The 19,091-nt window shown below is 29.0% G+C and overlaps 2 protein-coding genes across 2 annotated transcripts; both read right to left on the bottom strand.

Annotated features, from left to right (window-relative positions):
* Positions 1-2,231: 2,231 nt before the first annotated feature.
* On the bottom strand, positions 2,232-2,708 carry LOC108324686 (agamous-like MADS-box protein AGL80). The gene has a single exon (XM_052874477.1). It carries the CDS (start codon positions 2,706-2,708, stop codon positions 2,232-2,234), a length of 477 nt encoding a protein of 158 aa, XP_052730437.1.
* A 7,112-nt stretch (positions 2,709-9,820) lies between these two features.
* On the bottom strand, positions 9,821-10,670 carry LOC128195963 (uncharacterized). The gene has a single exon (XM_052875199.1). It carries the CDS (start codon positions 10,446-10,448, stop codon positions 9,963-9,965), a length of 486 nt encoding a protein of 161 aa, XP_052731159.1. The 5' UTR covers positions 10,449-10,670; the 3' UTR covers positions 9,821-9,962.
* Between the last annotated feature and the right edge of the window lie 8,421 nt (positions 10,671-19,091).

Here is a 19,091-nt window from a genome sequence, read left to right as displayed (position 1 = left end):
TAATATATAAGTGAGTGCAAGCCTCACCTTACAAACCAATTTTATGAGATTGAGTTGTTTAAAGTGCACTTCTTAACAATCAATTAAAAGATATAACAAGAAACAAAATATAAATAAATATTAAACCGAGATTTTTTAAAGTATTAGATACTCCCTTTGGAAATATAATTTATTGGGTAGGTAATATATTAGTAAGTTAAAACTTATACTAGCCAACAGTTTTGAATTAAATATTTCTCATTAAATTATTATTATTTATTAGCTAAAAACAATTAGAAAACATGCATTTATAAAGTAAATAATTTAAAAAAATAATTATAACAGAGTTAAAGTTCTAGGTTTTACTTATAAGGAAAAGGTTAAATATCAATTCGAACAAAATTAAAATTTAAGGTGTCTTTGTAGAAAAAGAATAAATTTTGAGATCAATTAAAACAAAATTGAATTTTGGAGTGTCTAATTGTAAAATGAGTAAAGTTTAGGAGGTTAAATATTTTCTACCAAATAAAGAAGATAGAGATTTGACTAAACAATTAAAGATAATAATTAAAATAACGATAAAGAGACCATATAGAAAGCCAATAATTAAAAATTCTAACCCAAAGTTTGATTTGCGTTTTAGTTTTTCTTTTTTACACGGTCTCATTGAGGTGCATTTTTGGTTTTCTTTTATTTGCTATTACTAGTGAATTCTTACTTTCTTCATTATCAAGTAAAATTTATTGGAAATTTGAAAGAATTTTTAAAAGTTATTTTAAAACTAATATTGCCCTTTTAGTTTTTAAATAAAATAAATATATTGCATGAGAAAATGATTTATTTGTACTCATCGATTTTAAGACCCAAATAGGTAAAACCTTTGTTTTAGACCTCATAAAAAAAGTCTTCAAATTTTTTAATACCTATATATATATATATATATATATATATATATATATATATATATATATATATATATATATATATATTAAATTAATTGTAATGTTTGAGAATAAAATTTAATTAAATTATTATGAATGGCTATTAATTTTTACAATCAATTGTTTTATTAGTAATAATATCTCATTAAATTTGTTTTAGACCATATAAAATTATGATATATTTTAACATAAATAATTTTATTTATAAATAAAAAGGTTTCATTCTTAAGTTTATTTTAGCTCTTTCAAATCTTTGAGCCATCTTCTTTAATATACGAATATACGAATGTGTAACTTTCACAACACTAAAAATATGACCATTTTGAAACTTGCTCAAGTATATGCTACCATGCAACAGTTTCTTAGTTTGAAAAATTAACTTTGTCCTCCACTTACAAGTTCTAATCTTTTAAAATTTACAAGTTCTAATCTTTTAAAATTTCTTATCATCAGTCAATGTGAAATATCCAACACATTCTAATAAAAAAAAAAATCAAGTGATACAAATTGAAAGACAAAATTCTTTTTAAGAAGAATATGATAAAAGACTATATCTTGAAACATATATATAAAAATAATTTGAGGAATTATAATTGAAAGGATCTTATGACAAGATTCAAGATTAAAACAGATGTCCTTAATTTATATGCCTGTGTACAGAGGTACTTAAAACTAAAATAAACACTTTTGAATATAAATTTGCATCTTTTTAGAGAGGGTTATCTTATTGGATGATTTTAATTTAAAAGAAAATACGTTTAGCAGTAAAAGTTAGTAATTAAAAATCAATAGTATTTTAAAAGCAAAGCATATGTATTAACATACACACAAATTATATATATATATATATATATATATATATATATATATATAATGAATTTTCATAATATTTAATGATTTATTTTTAAATTATCCGTATTTCAGTGCAACATGAATTCTAGTATTTTACTGTGTTTTTGTGCTTTGTGTGGGTGTGGGTGTGGGTGTTTTATTATCAAGAAGTTTGAGTATAATTGTGATTCTTAATTGATAATTTATATGTCTAATTGCAATTGAAGCCCTGTAAATAATTGTTATGGAATGGAATGGTATATTTCTTAACTCGATTCCAATTTTATTGAATCGGAATTTGTTTTTGTATTAAACTCTTATCTTGCTGAAGATTCTTATTGCTTTGGTGCCACTGCATCTCTGGGCCATAAAATAAAAGCTTGAAAATGATAGAACTTTAAATGCTATGAAAGACAAATATCATTCATGCATATCTGAATACAAAAGCACTAAATATTGAATAATCTGACAACATAAAAATCAAATAGAGTGAGAGTTGAGTGCAGCCAAGTTATTCTCAATCTGTTTTATATTTTTGTCAATCATTTTGTGGATTTCTTTGATTTCTTGAACGGTATTTGGCAGGTTTTGACCTAGCATGAACTGAAACATGGACAAGGTAATCTCCTTCTCATAGTTGTCTTGACGTAGCATCTTCAATTCATTTTGGGCTTTGGCGATCCTTTGCAGCATGAAGCTTTCGTGGTTCACATTCCTGCTTTTGTTCAGCACAGATGCATTCTTAAACCTCTCGATCACCTTCTTGGCTCCTTCTGGATTTGGCCAAACTTCTGTCTCAGAATCAAAAGGATTACAAATTATAGCACAAACTGAGATCCCGCAGAGGGTCGCAAGTTCATCCACCTTCTTCATCATACTCTTCTTCCTTCTCTTGTACGTGCTTTTCCTTGTCATCTCATCAGAGATAAAAGCAAGTTTCAATTTCTTCCTAGCCATGCTTCGGGACCAACTATTACGAAATTATAATAGTTTATGCATTATTTTTCTCCTGCTAACTGGGTTTTATAACGAGTTATTCTACCTTTGATTTCAAATTCTGAGAATCTTTTTGTTTGGACACATGATCCCACCTTAAAAGCTCCAAACAGAAACTTATCTAGTCATTCTCCTTTTTGTATTTACAATTACTGCATTGTTGTATTAAATTGGAAAACAATTAAAACTCACATGTGTCATAAATTGTCATACCTTAATTAATTTATTACAATTTTAAAAGAATATATATGCAAGATATAGAACTTTTAATTAAGGTTGTAAAATGAATGATACACCAAAATGTCCGAAGAGATTGAGTTGTTAGGGATGTGCTTTTGTTTATACGATAATGCATAATTTAAGTTATATTTTATTTTCAACATATGTATTAATAATAATGCTATATTTTAATGGATTTTATGCACATTCATTGAATTTTACTTTTATCAGTCACTCACTTATATCTATAAACCAACTAGAATTTTTTACGACCAGCACAACAAATTAAAACAGGCTAAATTATATTTCACTATTTTGAGAAAAAAAAATGTATAAATTGCCCTAAAATTTTTCCGAATAATAATTTTATTTGTCAATAATTTTTCTAATATTTCACAAAAGCATATTAAAAAAATAAATATATTTTATATCTTAAATAAAAAAATAAAATAATTTATTAAAATTATAATTCATTATTTAAGTTCAAATCCTGCCTATTTTATATAGCGGAATATAATTTGTGATCACTACTTCTTTAGTAAGTTGACACCTAAATTTTGAAGTTATATGCATCTGACCTAAAAAAATGTTTTAAGTTTGAGTTTTTTCAGTAACATTGTTTAAAAATTCCTCGAACTATAACAATTTCTTTCGTAGTGGCTTTTTGAGATGATCTCGTGAATCATTAAGGTGAAGCTCTAGAAACATTGGAGCATTAAGTCTAAGAAAAAAGTTTAAAATATGTGGTTTGATTTTCTACACGTGGGTGTAGTAGTCGTTTTACCAGTAGTATATAACAAAAATTGATGCACATTACAATTGTAAACAGTGTGGTCAAAACAAAATGTTAATGACGACTCTCCTTTGCAACGGCTAATGTGGTTATTTTAATAATTTTTAGTAAAAAATTTAACAATAGGATATTACTTGATAGTTAGTACAAGATAACCTTTTAATAAAAAAATATTAATGAAATTTCAAGTCCGCCACTATAGATTTAAGAGTGTGTTCACTTGGAGAGATAAATTTGAGGGAGTGAATAAATTTGAGAAAATTTGAGAGTAAATTAAATGTTGTTTTTTTAAATAAATTTGAAGGTGATTGAAAGTGAATTTAGAAGTAAAATTTGTAAAATTAGAGTAGAATTAGACCAATGTAACATATAAAAAAATGTTTTAATGGATAGAAAATGAAGATTACTAAAATACACTTAGTGATAGAAGTAATATAAAATAATATTTATTAATAATATATTTAGTGATAAAAAATATTATAAGGAGGAAAAGAATAAAAAATTATTTTCTAAAAAAAAAGTTATATTAAATTAAAATCAAATAATTATTTTTAAAATATTTTTTTAAGAATAAAGTATTATTGTACCTAATACTCATATTCGAAATAGTAATTAAAAAAACCATTTCAAATTAAAAAAAAATTTCAATTCAATGTATTTTAATTTCTCAATAAAAATGAAATAAAATGCAAATGATAAATGATACAAGTAAAAAAGAACGAAGAAAGGAAGAATTGAGTTAGATGGAGGGAGGTATAAAAGTCTAAATTGAAACAAAAATAGGAATACATGTATTTGAATTGAAGGAATTTACATGCAATATATTTAATTGATAGGTTTTGGTATAGTGAGAGGAGAGAAATGTGTGAAAAAGTTAATATGTTTCTTAAAGTGGTTTAATTTTATCAGCGCGACCCCATCATCATCATTACCCTGAACTTTTCCAAGTTGGTGGTGTCGTCGTCTCTATCCACGTCACTGATCATCCTTCGACACTCCGCTAAGGAACACTCCTCCCTAGGTCCTGTATCACCGTGTTTAGCTCCTATGCTGTGATAAACTCGTTCTCATCCATCAATAACTAACAATTTTATAAACATCCAACTATTTACTCTAAACTTGACGATTCAGATATATTGATATCAATTTATAGGAGCCTTGCACCCAAAGGTAGTACAACAACAACTCATCCACACCAATTATCACAACTATCACCAATAAATGATCATCAAACTAAGAACCTCTTACTACTCTTCACCAATAAATGATCATCCGACTAAGAACCTCTTACTACTCTTCACAACATAATTATCCATTTCTTTTTGAGATTGGAAGTTAGTGAGAGCATCAAAATAACACATAATCATTAACATCCTATATCAATACATACACTATACACAACCATCTTAAGAATTTCTCTTTAAAATCTTTATAGTATCATATACAATTTCATACTCATAAATAATTTCATATCAACTTTAAATCAAACATATATATATATATATATATATAAGCGATAAAATAATTTTATAATTTTTTTTTTGAGGAGTTGTGACCTTCATCATTCATAAGACTTGTCATCTTCATTACTCATAAAATATTAAGAGTTGTGACCTTCATCATTCATAAGACTTTACTTCTGATTAATTGAATGATATAAGACTTGACCTTCAATCAATTGAATGTAACTTGCTTGAGTAATCTTTCGTCTTACAAAATATCCTGAATAATTTATTTTTCCTTCAACAATAATCTTAACAAGAAAAATACCTACAATCATTTTCACTGTTAAAGAATTTTCATCAACATGGATACGTCAAAATAATGACATTTAGTTGAGGTTAAACTCACGACTAACAACCAAAAATATAATCTAGTCGAAGTTAAGTTAAAAAGAAAATATAGAAAATAGATATAGATATAGATATAAAAAAAGAATATATAAAAAAATTTAAAATTCTATAATTTAAATAATAAAATTTACTCTTTTTCCATTTTTTAAATTCTAATTTCTTTTTAAACTAATTTTCCAAACGTCATATTTTAAAATATTTCATTTTTTTATAAAAATATATTATAAGCAGGTCTCGTAACCCCCTCAACCAAAAGTATAACCAACATAACTTGAACTCAATACATATCTTACATAGATGTGCAACTTGACCGATATTACTCAGCTGTTTCGACCTATGATAACCATGTCCCGTTCAATCATTCATATCGTAATCTTCATGTGAAATCTTAATTGCATGAGATCATGGCGAAACAGAGGTGATGCAAATGAAAGAAATACTTCTATGTGTTATTAATTTGGATCGTGGAAGAAGTTGATAATGCTACACCTGTGCAGCGTGAGAGAGTGTATTTTGTCTTGTGAAAGAGCCAAAGGATATCTAAACCAGAGTGAAAGCATATATTTCAAAGAAGAAGCAGAAGTAGAATGAAAAAAGTTATTCATATATATCTTCGTTATTTATTGACATAATTTCTACCAGGTAGAAGGTAGAAGCAACATTAATGGATAAATCACAGGTTCACAGCGAAGAGAAACAAAGAAATATACATATGGTTTGAAATTATGCATTATCAGCAGCAGGGTCAAGTTGATAGAGTGCAGATTCTGAAACACGTTTCTTGTACTTGGCAATGAAAGCTTCGGCTTTCATGTCAATATTTGGCTCAGCAACACCCCAGTTACCTTTGTCATAATCACTAGGCCACACCCTGCGGCTGGAATCAGGAGCATCACAGTAGCCTCCTCTGGACTTCCTAGATGAGAAGACGTTGAAAATAGAGAAGAAAGTGGAAGAAGACTTCTTTTGCCTATTACCTGCCATCACTGTGGTGTTGTTTTGGATAACAATGACTGCAATAATCACTTTGAAGACAATGAACTTTGGAGAACTCTTTTTGTCTTGGTTTTCAATGCAGAGGTAACACAACTCCTTTATACCAGAGGGAGGCTTCAATCGCATCAGTGGTGAATAGTGAAAGAATCTGATAAAGGGTTCAAATGGTGCTGATTTGGCAATGTAATACACGACACTTTGTTTTGTAACATCATTGTCGAGGCACATTTGCTCTGCTCCGCTGGTTTAGTACTTGACTTAAACAAGCTTTGTGGAAGATTCCATAAAAAACGCACAATTCTTGGCTCTGCTTTTTGTACTTTGTTTTCTTGTAAAGATTCATGTTATTATTGGTCCTTTTTCACTACCGATCTAAGCACCTAACTAAGCGCTCCTTCCAATAATTTACCTACTTGCATGCACATGTTTACTCACATGAAAATGGTTCACACACACGACCAAGACTCCCCGGAGAGGGTGACACCGTGATCTTGCTGTTAATCTGTTTAATTATGCACCATATTTTGCATATACATAAATTGATCTATTTTCTAAGTATTTACAAAAGTGCTTGAACTACTCGGGCAATTCTCACGTGCAATTGGATGAAAAGAGAGAACTTCTGCACTATGAAATGTATAAATTTTGTAATTTGACCTGAATCATCTTGTGTATAGCTGAATTGTAACTACCTCATCTTTCAAAATTTTAGTACATTTGCACTTGATGAATGGACGTCTAATCTTTCCATCAAAAACATAATATTTACATTGTCGTCCGGACAAACTTTTCAATTCCTAAGATAAAAGTTTCTTCCAAACTTCTACTACCACTGTAACCACGGTCATATATCCAACTATAGTGAATGGGCTATTTGACCATGTTCTATCCCAAGCACATTTGTGTTAGAAGATACCGGTGAAATTAGATCCCAAAGTTCATAATTATCTGATGCATGAGGTATAGTTAAAAAGTGTAACAGCAAAATATCTCAATTCATGTTTATCTTCATTACCAATAATAACACTTAATTTCAGGTTTTGGGTTCAACTTCCACGTTAACAAAATATTAACCACTAACATTTGTCTATTGAATTCAATACAATTTAGTTACTGAGTTTAATTCTGAATCTGGATTTGGCATTTATGCATTTGTTGTGATTCTGGTTTTTGCAAGTTCAGATTGATTCTGTTTTAGCATTTTAACCAATAGGGGATTTTTGGTTCTGCTAGTCTTTTAGTTCAATTAGTTGTGTTTAGGATCAACTTACATTTCATTGGTTGTGCCACAGTTTACACTCTAGGTTGTCACGCTAGTTGCTACCAACCTTGGTTATAACTTGTGATTTTGAGATTTCAACTTAGTTTTAAATATTGCATTGCATTTCTAGTCTTATCTTAATATTGTAGACTTGTTTGAACCATTGCATCTGTACTTCATCTCCATTCATAAGTTTGCATCTAGCAACCAGTATAACAGATCAAATTCAAACAAATATAGTGAGGTTTCCAAGGGGTGGTTATGTTCATAGCTTTCCCTTCTTAGATAGTTCAGAAAGTGGTTCTAAAACACAGTGGTGTGGCGGATAGCAAAAACGATTCAACACTTTTAAGATTGATTCAAGAATAAGATTTTTCTAAATAAGATTTACAAGTATGTATAAGTAAGAAAACTGACAGCACTGTCATTAAATAATGTGTTCATTTACAGCACTGTCTTTAAGATAATGTGTTTATGGAGCACTCTTAAATTCCTTCTAGAATTGACAATTTTCTCATTGTCGACATAAATCAATTCAGAACATGCCAAATGATTTGTTGTGTATGTGGAAAAGGAACTTGGGAGCAGACATAGCCATTGATTATACAAAGGGGCTGCTTGAAGAGCTGGAAGAAAAGTTTGATGTAGTGTACGATACAGTAGGTGAGATATTGAAACTCTGAACCTATATTTTTGTTGTGTACAATTAGTATGCTGCAACAATATACAGATAGACCAAAAAATAATATTGTATAAATTATTGCATTTGTATCAGATTTTCTATAATAACATTATTGAAAACTTGTGTATGGTTGATTCTAAAATCAGGGCAGAGTGAGATTGATAGAGCATTGAAGGCTGTTAAATAAAATGGGAAAGTTGTGACAGTAGCAGCACATAGAAGTTCTTCAGCTATCTTCGTAATTGAAATTATGTTTGTCACTGTTGGGAATTGATCACCAAGGATGAGGCTGTGCAGGTGATGAATTGAAATTATGTATACTGTTGAGCTTGATAATTATCGACGAATTTGATATCGTCCATAAAAAATTATCTGTAATTCACGTTTTTCTTATAATGTATCCAATTTAAATGTTTTTGTAACATTTTTTATAACGAAAGATCAATCAGCCCGCATAATTCATCTCGCATGGTATACTTTACATCGTCATTCCTAATTTGCACACACAGATTTAAATATTTAAAAAATATTAAAATGAAATAAAATTATTTTAAATCTCGATGAGAAAAGATAATTTATTATAAATTTTAAACATATTTAAATCAGAGGGGATGATATCTTTTACATTCCTAAAGTAAATAAAAACTAATACTTCATAACTTGAAAAAATACATATTCTAATTAGATTTCATTTATTTTTTAAAATTAAAACACCAATATGTGTTATTATATTATTGAAATAGGTGTCGAGTAATAGTTTTGGGTGAGTCTCAAACCATAATTTTTCTAAAGGAAAACATCTTTTAATTGTACTCCAAAAGTAAAATCAAGAGTTTGAGAGAGATATTTTTATGTGATAGATGCGTAAATATCAACTTCCAAGTACTTGCAAATACAAGAAAACTTCAGATGAATTATGCCATTCATGGTTTTAGGGCCAAGGAATACAATATGAATTTGGTTTCCCCTGTTGAATAGTATAACTCACTCATTAGTATTTCCAACTATAACCAACTCATTCTAATTACTCCTCATATAATGAATTAAACAAGTGAAGCCATACTAAAACTGATCATGTACCTGTTTAATGTTCAAACTGTAATGTTTCAGAGAAATAATTAAGAATAAACTTCTCTAATACATTCGTGGCTTATTACTCTTCATCAAAGGGTTATATTAACTGTAATTAACCTTGTGAAAGAGCTTATGGCTATTAAACAGAGTGAAAGCATATAATAGCAAGGAAAAATATATCTTGGGAAATCAATATGAACAACTAAACCAGTAGCTGAATAGAATAATTTAATCATACATCGTTGTTATTTATTAACATATATTAAATCAGTTCAAAGCAATATTAATCTATAAACTACAATCTAGAGCATTAAAGAAATATACATATGGTTTGAAATTATGCGTTATCAGCAGCAGGGTCAAGTTGATAGAGTGCAGATTCTGAAACACGTTTCTTGTACTTGGCAATGAAAGCTTCGGCTTTCATGTCAATATTTGGCTCAGCAACACCCCAGTTACCTTTATCATAATCACTAGGCCACACCCTGCGGCTGGAATCAGGAGCATCACAGTAGCCTCCTCTGGACTTCCTAGATGAGAAGACGTTGAAAATAGAGAAGAAATTGGAAGAAGACTTCTTTTGCCTATTACCTGCCATCACTGTGGTGTTGTTTTGGATAACAATGACTGCAATAATCACTGTGAAGACAATTAACTTTGGAGAACTCTTATTGTCTTGGTTTTCAATGCTGAGGTAACGCAACTCATTTATACCAGAGGGAGGCTTCAGATCCATGACTTGTGAATAGTGAAGGAATCTGATAAAGGGTTCAAATGGTGCTGATTTGGCAATGTAATAATATGACATTTTGTTTTGTAACATCCTTGTCGAGGCACATTTGCTCTGCTCCGCTAGTTTGTACTTGACTTAAACAAGCTTTGTGGAAAGTTCCATGATAACGCACGATTGTTGGCTCTGCTTTTTGTACTTTTTTTTCTTTTATGAAGATTCACGTTATTAGTGGTACTTTTTCACTGCAAATCTAAGCACCTAACTAAGTGCTCCATTGTACTTGTAATAATTTTACCAACTTGAATGCATCTGTTTATTCTGACATGATTAATATGGTGAGTTTAAACAAATGGGATAAAATGATTTACATAGCTAACTGTGATTTTTTATATGTTCAAAGAGAAATAGATTAGTGAATTTGCATGGACCACTGAACACCCTCTCATTCCTTCTATAGCCATATTCTTTTACCGAAGCCTTTATTATATAATCACGCTTTAGTGGTATGCGACAGACAGCTGGGGAGATTCTCTCTACTGCAAAAAGACCATCAGTAAAATTTATTCAGAAATCTCATAGAGTGAATTCACAATAAAACCAAGCAAACATGTGTATGTATATAATATAATAAATAATACGTTAAGGGTTAATGTCATGAAGCAAGTTTTATCTTCATAAGAGTGGAATTGCTAGGAATAGAAATTGTCCAGGTAGAATAAACTTTTGGTTGGCCTGCTATGACTTTCAGTATATAAGTAAAGATGGAGTCTGATTTATTTATTTGTTATAGAAGCTTTTTTCTAGTATTTCAGTAAAGATTTCTGAAATTTTATCTTCTTACTTACGAGTGTGTTTAAAAACCTATTTATGAATAATGATATTTAATGTATTAAAAATTATGTCTTTATTCTCCAAGTGGCTTTTTTTTAAATATTTGAATCAAGGTATTAATTTAAAAAAAAGTATATGCAACTTTTTTATAATTTTAAGAATAAAATCAATGTAATTTTGTTAATATTAATTTATGCATTAATATATATCAGAATTATTTCTTTAACGTATTATTTATAATTATTAATATTATGATACGTTAGTTTAAATTACATTCTTAAATTTTTAAAATTAAAAAAAATTATTTAAAGTTTCAAATGTTCTATCTTTTTAATTCTTTTAGTACCCAATATTATATTTTTCAAGTTGGACATCTTCATTAATATTGAATGTCAAGGATAAATATGCAATTAAGTAACCTTTATTGTTTGTATTATTTACTTTGTCGTAATTAATTTTTTTATAGTTATACAATTCAATTTAAACAAAAATTCAGTTCTCCATCAAAATATATAAACAAAAACTTTAAAAATCCATAAACTAAAAAATACCCAAAAATAAATTAAACAAAAGAAACATAATTCTAATCATAATATAAATTTAACAAAGTAAAATAAAAACATCATCAACACAAAAATATAGAAAGAAAAACATAGTAACCAAAAATAAGAATAAAATTATTGATACACACGGAAAGAAAATAGAAATCAAAATTGATTATGATAAAATAAAGATAACTAATATTCCTTTTTCTTAAAATAAAACTATAATTTATTAAAAACATGTTCTAATTTATTAAATATCATTTTAATATCAATAAAAATTGACAGACGAATAATAATTTAATTAAATTTTATTTTCAAATATAAAGTTATAATTAATTTAATAATGATATATTAATACTAAAACAAATTTGAAGCATTTTTTTTCTTAAACATAATTTTATATTTAATTTAATAGAGGTAAATTAGTATTAAAAAAATTTGAAACTTTTTTCTTAAACATAATTTTATAATTAAGTTAATAGAATAATATTAATACTAAGAATGTTTTGAAGCTTTTTTTTTAGGTTTAAAAGGAGTATTTTATCTGTTTCACCCTTAACCGGTTCAAATGTTATATCACTTTGGTTATTTGCTAAAAGAGGAGGTTGAACAACTAGACATACATAATAGATGGTAAACACACTTAAAAACCAGTTTTTTATTTCATTAAATTTAAGAACTACAATAACACGTGACAAATTCAAAGATGAAAAGCATTAGCGCTTAGCTTATCTAAAACATGAATCCAAATAGCATACTTAACCCCCTATTTTTCTTCTCGTACATTCTAGTAAATTTTAAAATATTCATTCAATATCATTCTTTTCTAAAAATATAGAAGTAATGTATACTAGCAGAATATATTATTGTACTATATATATATATATTACTAGTAAGGGAATAATATAAAAGTAGGGCCTAAAAGAAGGGAGAGGAAAGGACAATATGGAAATTGTGATTAACATGAAATAAAGAGATTATTAAGAAGAAAGATGTGAGAGGTAGGCATTGTAACTTAGAAGAAACCAGAAACACTCGATGGAAGTCTGTACTATATTATGTAGGATTCCAAGAGCTGGCATTCACTTTACTCTTCACGAATATTGGTCGTTAATAACTTATTGCCATACAATTAATAAAGAATTTTTAAATACATATGTACCAAGTGTCATGTCAGTACATCGTAAATATATGGATAACGATACTTTGACAATATTTTTTGACAATATTTTAACATCATTTACATGTTAAAAATGTTGTCAAATTATCGTTATCCTAAATATATACATCAACTTAACAAAAAATAAAGAGATAAATAAATGAACAATCATATATACATCAAGAAGGTTATGCATTATATTTGAAGGATCAAAACAAGTGAATGTGATGCTACTCTGAGAAAGTTTTAGTTGTTTTTAGCTTCTAAAAGGGACAGCGAAACGAGTAATTCGACAATAGTAACGTAGTTTCTCAGAATTATAGGTACATTGGAAGGAAGGAAACTTAGTACAATATAAAAACAATTTTCTCTGAATACTTTGGTTCTGTTATGTTGGAAGAAAAACTTTATTCACAATTAAGTCATTATTTGGTGTTTCGGAAGCTTAGTGTGGTTAGCACACAACACGATTGATGAGTACAATAGTGGTTTGAACCAACGCCTCTTGAACAGTGGAAAAAGCTAACGCTTATGAATTTGAAAGTCTATATCACATATGTGCAATGGACAGACACAAACCTTCAAGTTCGATTTGCAAAGGTTATTCGTGTTTACATTAATACTCTTTGTGTTTCACATCCTGTAATCGATATGGTATGGAATAACTCAAACAAATTCACAGCAAATGTCTACCACAGACAATAACAGAGAAATCAGCAAAAGAAGCAACTGGAAGGTAGGGGAAGGAAAAACAAGGAAAAATTACGCCAAAAAATAACGTAGTTAGTTCAATTAAAAGTTAACGAATTGCAGTCATAAAAGTTTACCATGAAAACAGATATTACACCACCAACTTTCTCTTCGAAATCCCAACACGATAACTACTTAATTACACGTACCACAGTTTTGTCTAAACATATTAAGGGTATGGGCAAGGGATCAACTGAATAATGTTACACTGATCTTAGGATGTCTCAACCGTTATCCACCTTGATAAAGACCTTCTCTTCATTGCAGTTCTCAAATAAAACAGTAACAAAAGAAACGATTTATCTGAATATTTTACGTTGGAAGCAAAATTAATATTCACCAATCAACATTTTTGGTGTTTTGGCAGTTGTTGCAGAACTATGTTAGATGCAGAAGACGTGAAGAAGAAAAAAAGTTAGAGGACGAGATGTGTAGCAGTATGAGACAGTAAAATATGTTCCATTGGAAGAAAGGCAAACTCTGAATTAACGAAGTGGAAGTTTATTGATAAGAAGATAAATATTGTGGAATTCACGTATGATAATCAATAGCTAATTACAGTAGAGGCAGAAAGAAATTATTTAAATGGAGGAGAGTGAGATTTTGGTTTCTACTGCTGGACTTGAGCTTGGCAGTGAACTTCTGACTCAGAAACTCGTTTCTTGTATTGAGCAATGAAAGCTGTGGCTCGCATGTCAATGACAGGATCAGCGACCCCCCAGCGACCTCTGTCCTCGTCACTGGGCCAGACTCTGGTCCATTGTTTGGGTCCATCGTCGTAAGCATCATAATGCCCCCCTCTTTGCCTAGTGCTAGATTTGAAGATGCTGAAGACAGATTTGAAGGAGGAAGACTTCCTTTGCCTGTTGCCAGCCATGGGTAGTGCAAACAGTAGAGAGAGTAGTGAGTGGGAAAGAATTGAAGAATTGTCTTGTGTACCAACTTGCAGGCTAGGGGTCTCTATTTATATAGTACTACTAGACTTCCTTTCTTAAGCTAAGGCAAGAGAATCTGATTCAAACCAGGGGTAAGCCCCATTATTCATGGTCCAAACATCCTCACATGGGACAGTAAACAATTATTTAACGTTTCGGCAGGGCACATCTTCTGTGCTCCAGTGCTTTGCTTTCTTGCTTGACCCGAACTCATGTGATTGGTTTTGTTTTTGTTTTTACCGGATTTAGTTCAGTAATCTCCTACATGGACTAAAATGATTCAAAATTATTATGACTTTGTTGTAATAATATAGTACAGTTTTGGTTCTGTCCTTCTTCAGTGATGCACAATTTTTTGGCTCTTAGCTTTGGTTTCACGTTAAGGTTTTCTTTTACTGTTTTGGTTTGTCTTGTGATTAACAAACATTTAAAACCTCTCCATAAAAATCATGATATCTAATCCATAACTCGTGAAATAAATCATATCAAAGTGTTCAAACCTATTCCATTGATTTTTTAATCAATGGTTATAAATTACACTTTATACTCTACACCTATCATCAGTCACACTGGAGGAACTAAATCCAAGTTTAATTATAGCCCAAGGAGAACATTCTCACAGCTAGGTAAAGAGCATATTGCATAATAAATATTTGTTAAAGGTTGTAACATTCTTACAAAACTGCATGGTGACTGTTCATGATGGCACTGCTAGGATAAAATGATCAGTAAGATGCATTTGTTATACCTTTCGCATTAAAATAGACAAGGCTAAAGAAAACAATATTAATTTAGTGTGAAGAATAAGATTAATGGGTTATTAACTAAATGAAGAATGAAGAAAGGTGGTCAAAAAACTGCTTTATTGATATGGTTCATGCATATCACAGGATAGTATGGTTTAGGAGTTTTTGAAATTTTTAATGAAACAGATAAAGGTTATTTAAAAAAATAGAACAAAAGTTGCTTCCCCTTTTCTTCTAAGTTATTCTCTTCTCCAGGAAAAGTCCTCAGTGGCCACAAACCAGTGGCTGCCACCTGCAGAAAAGGCTCATAAATATATTGATGTGCATTTACTAAACTACAACTGTTACAAGTTTTTACTTGTGGAACACCAAAACCCAAACAAGCAGTAACTTAGATTTTAATTTTTGTTTTTCTTCTATCACTGCTTCTTGCAAGTTGCCTAGTTTGGGAATCTAAAAAAATATCTGGTTTTAAATATTTGTTAAGGGCCAGAGTTTGGTATACCCAATTTGCACTCTTAGACACGGATCTCTAAATATTATATTTATATTCTTTTTTTGAATTAGAACTGTTATTTTAAGCCATTATGATTATGCTCCTTTGCTGTAATCACATTTAAGCTTCAAAAGCTACGTACAACAGAAGAATAACGTTTTGTTTTCTGCTTCATACTTAAATCACAAGCTTTGCATATTTCTAGAACAATAATAGTAAATACCCTCAACCGAGTATAGTTAGTTTTGGAAAATGGTAATAGAGTTGGATGGAATATATTTACAGATGGGAACATGTATAATGAAAATATTTGAATTTACCTCATTTTAATTGATTTGGATTCAAAATAAATATTACTTTTATGTTTATTAATTTTATGTTGTTGAAAATAGAAATATTCAATCTCTTGGTAGAAGGCAATAATGAAAGGAGGGAAGAGAAGCAGGATTCGATGAAAGCAGTGAGTCTTACTACTGAGACCTGAGACACTTTTGTATGATGGATACATCTTATCATATTCTCCACTCTTTAACCTTACACCATTGAAAAAATTAATCAAATTCTATTTCATTTTCCGCAACCATTCTGTCACTGCCTAAATAAATGGAAAAGCAAAATCAATATCAGAAAACTTCCTCAGAAATTAATCATCTTCTTCAATTTATTAACTTCCTTCAACATAATTTATACACACTGCCGCCTAATTATATGATAGCTAGCAGTTGCATACATACAGGATCTATTTAAATTCTTTAATTTCTTTGTCACGGGAGAATTCTCAGTTATTAAAATGGATAATGATAGTTGACAACAATTTTTTATAACATTTTAACATTATTTACGTGTTATGATGTGATTGGTCGATGTTGGTGTTTATGATTATTATTATTAATAGAAGAATAATTTTGAACCAATCACATAATGACACGTAGATGATGTCAAAATGTTGTTAAAGTATTGTTATCTCATTAAAATTATATTCATAATATATAATATCAATATTCATCTTAGATTTACACGAATATATAGTCCTAAACTAAAAATATACATGTCTATGTTAGGAAAATTTCACATATGCAAAATAAGTTTAACTTAAAACATATACAAAATTTCACACTATCTTTAACTTAAAATTTCAAAGTTTAATGTTCATGAGAAGTTAATAAAATAAGTTTAAAAAAATACACTTAATTGTCTAAGGGCTACTTCTATTCCAAACATTTCAAGGGTTGAAGCCAGACAGCAAAGCAAAGGAGACTAAGTTGGATAAAGGTTGTTTTGAATGTTGTAAATAATTGTGTTCCCTTTTGTAATTCAGCTATCCGATGCATATCATTATCAAAATTTGTACGGATGTTTTGATTTAACCTTGAAAGTATTCGCATCTTATATAATATAAATGTGTTAAAGATGATCGAGTTGTTTATAAAGTTGGATTAGTAGCTACTTTTTCAAAGAAGATTGCGGTTTATTCTCTTTTTCATTTTATTTTGCTTCATTGGAACGGAAAGGAAAAAGGATGAACACGGCCAAATCCCACTCAAAGTTAACATAAAACCAACTACCAACCCTGTAACTCAAACTAATCTCATTCAAAGTGGTGCTTTTTTTTTATTGTTCTTTTAATTGAGTTGGCTTGAAATTTCTAAAAAGAATTCAACTTAGGTTGAATTTGGATAATTTATATTAAGGAATCTCTCCTAACTAAAGATTTAAAATTATTTTCACCATCCTAATAAGAACATTAAAAATTGTTATCTTTTCTTTCCTCTTTTATCTATACTTAATGATGATTTATTGGTTATTTTTTTGAAAAATTATAGAAATGGTAATTGAGTGACAAATGTATTTCTTCTCATTTTGAAAGTAAAAAATCATCTTTATTATATTAAATAAATTTTAAAAATATGATATTATCATGTATTTAATGTTAAAATGTACGTTTGTTTTCTGAAGTTAAATGTTAGGAAATAAATTTTAATTGTATGACTATTAAATGAAAGTATCAATTAACAATTGATAAAGATAAAACAATGACAGAAGATAATAAAATATTATATATATATATATATATGGGGTTTGCTAAACACGCGTACGCCTGTTTCTCAGTTGGTATATTTTAGCAATGTGTACCGGATTTTAGTAGACAAAAATACCCTTATATATCATGGATTCTAAGTTTTAAGGTTAATGGTATTTTAATAATTTTCATTCTCAAAACTTAAAAAAGAAAAAAGAAACCCCTAAACCCTTACTCACGTGTCTCATTCCTCTCAATCCTTTCTCTTTCTCTTTCATCTCTCTCACTCCAACCTTTTCTCTGTCATCCTTACTTTAGCCCCAATTGAAAAAATCAGAAACACTTGCCTTTAAACAATTTGCCTTTGTAAAGAGTTGAGTCATTGACATATTCACCTTAAGGCAAAGGTTCATTCAAGATCTCTTCAATTTCACCGTCTTCACTAATCTCTCTAATTTCATCATCTGCATATGTTGAATCATCATCTCTAAAAAAACCCTCCAAGCCAATTACCAATTCTTTCGGATGTCATTATGCTTGTGAAAATTAGATAAAATTATATACGACAAAAATTATAAAATGAAAACTCATTATAAAGTCATTTTTTGTAAGAAATTGTTTAACAACGAGTGTTTCTGATTTTTTTCCAGGCCAATTACTAATTCCTTTGATGTCATTATCTTGTGAAAATTAGATAAAATTAGATAAGACAAAAATTATAAAATAAAAACTCATTATAAAATCATTTTTTGTAAGAAATTGTTTAACAACGAGTGTTTCTGATTTTTTTCCACCAGGCCAATTACCAATTCCTTTGATGTCATTATCTTTCTAAAATTAGATAAAATTAGATAAGACAAAAATTATAAAATAAAAACTCATTATAAAATCATTTTTTGTAAGAAATTGTTTAACAACAAGTATTTCTGATTTTTTTTCCAGGTCAATTACCAATTTCTTTATGCTTGTGAAAATTGGATAAAATTAGATAAGACAAAAATTATAAGATGAAAACTCATTATAAAATCATTTTTTTGTAAGATTGTTTAACCTAAGTGTTTCTGATTTTTTCAATTGGAGCTACAGTAGGGATCACAGAGAAAAGATTGGAATGAGAAAGATGAAAGAGAAAGGATTGAGAGGAATGAGAGAGGTGAGTAAGGGTTTAGGAGTTTCTTTTTTTTTTTTTAGTTTTGAAAATGAAAATTATTAAAATACCCTTAACCTTAAAAGTTAGAATCCATGGTATAT

The sequence above is a fragment of the Vigna angularis genome, chromosome 3 (genome assembly GCF_016808095.1).
Source record: "Vigna angularis cultivar LongXiaoDou No.4 chromosome 3, ASM1680809v1, whole genome shotgun sequence".
Taxonomy (NCBI): Eukaryota; Viridiplantae; Streptophyta; class Magnoliopsida; order Fabales; family Fabaceae; genus Vigna; species Vigna angularis.
This window is presented reverse-complemented; position numbering and strand designations above follow the sequence as displayed.

Excerpts from the sequence above, each read along its gene's own strand:
- LOC108324686 (XM_052874477.1), bottom strand. The coding sequence starts at position 2,708 with ATGGCTAGGAAGAAATTGAAACTTGCTTTTATCTCTGATGAGATGACA.
- LOC128195963 (XM_052875199.1), bottom strand. The coding sequence starts at position 10,448 with ATGTTACAAAACAAAATGTCATATTATTACATTGCCAAATCAGCACCA.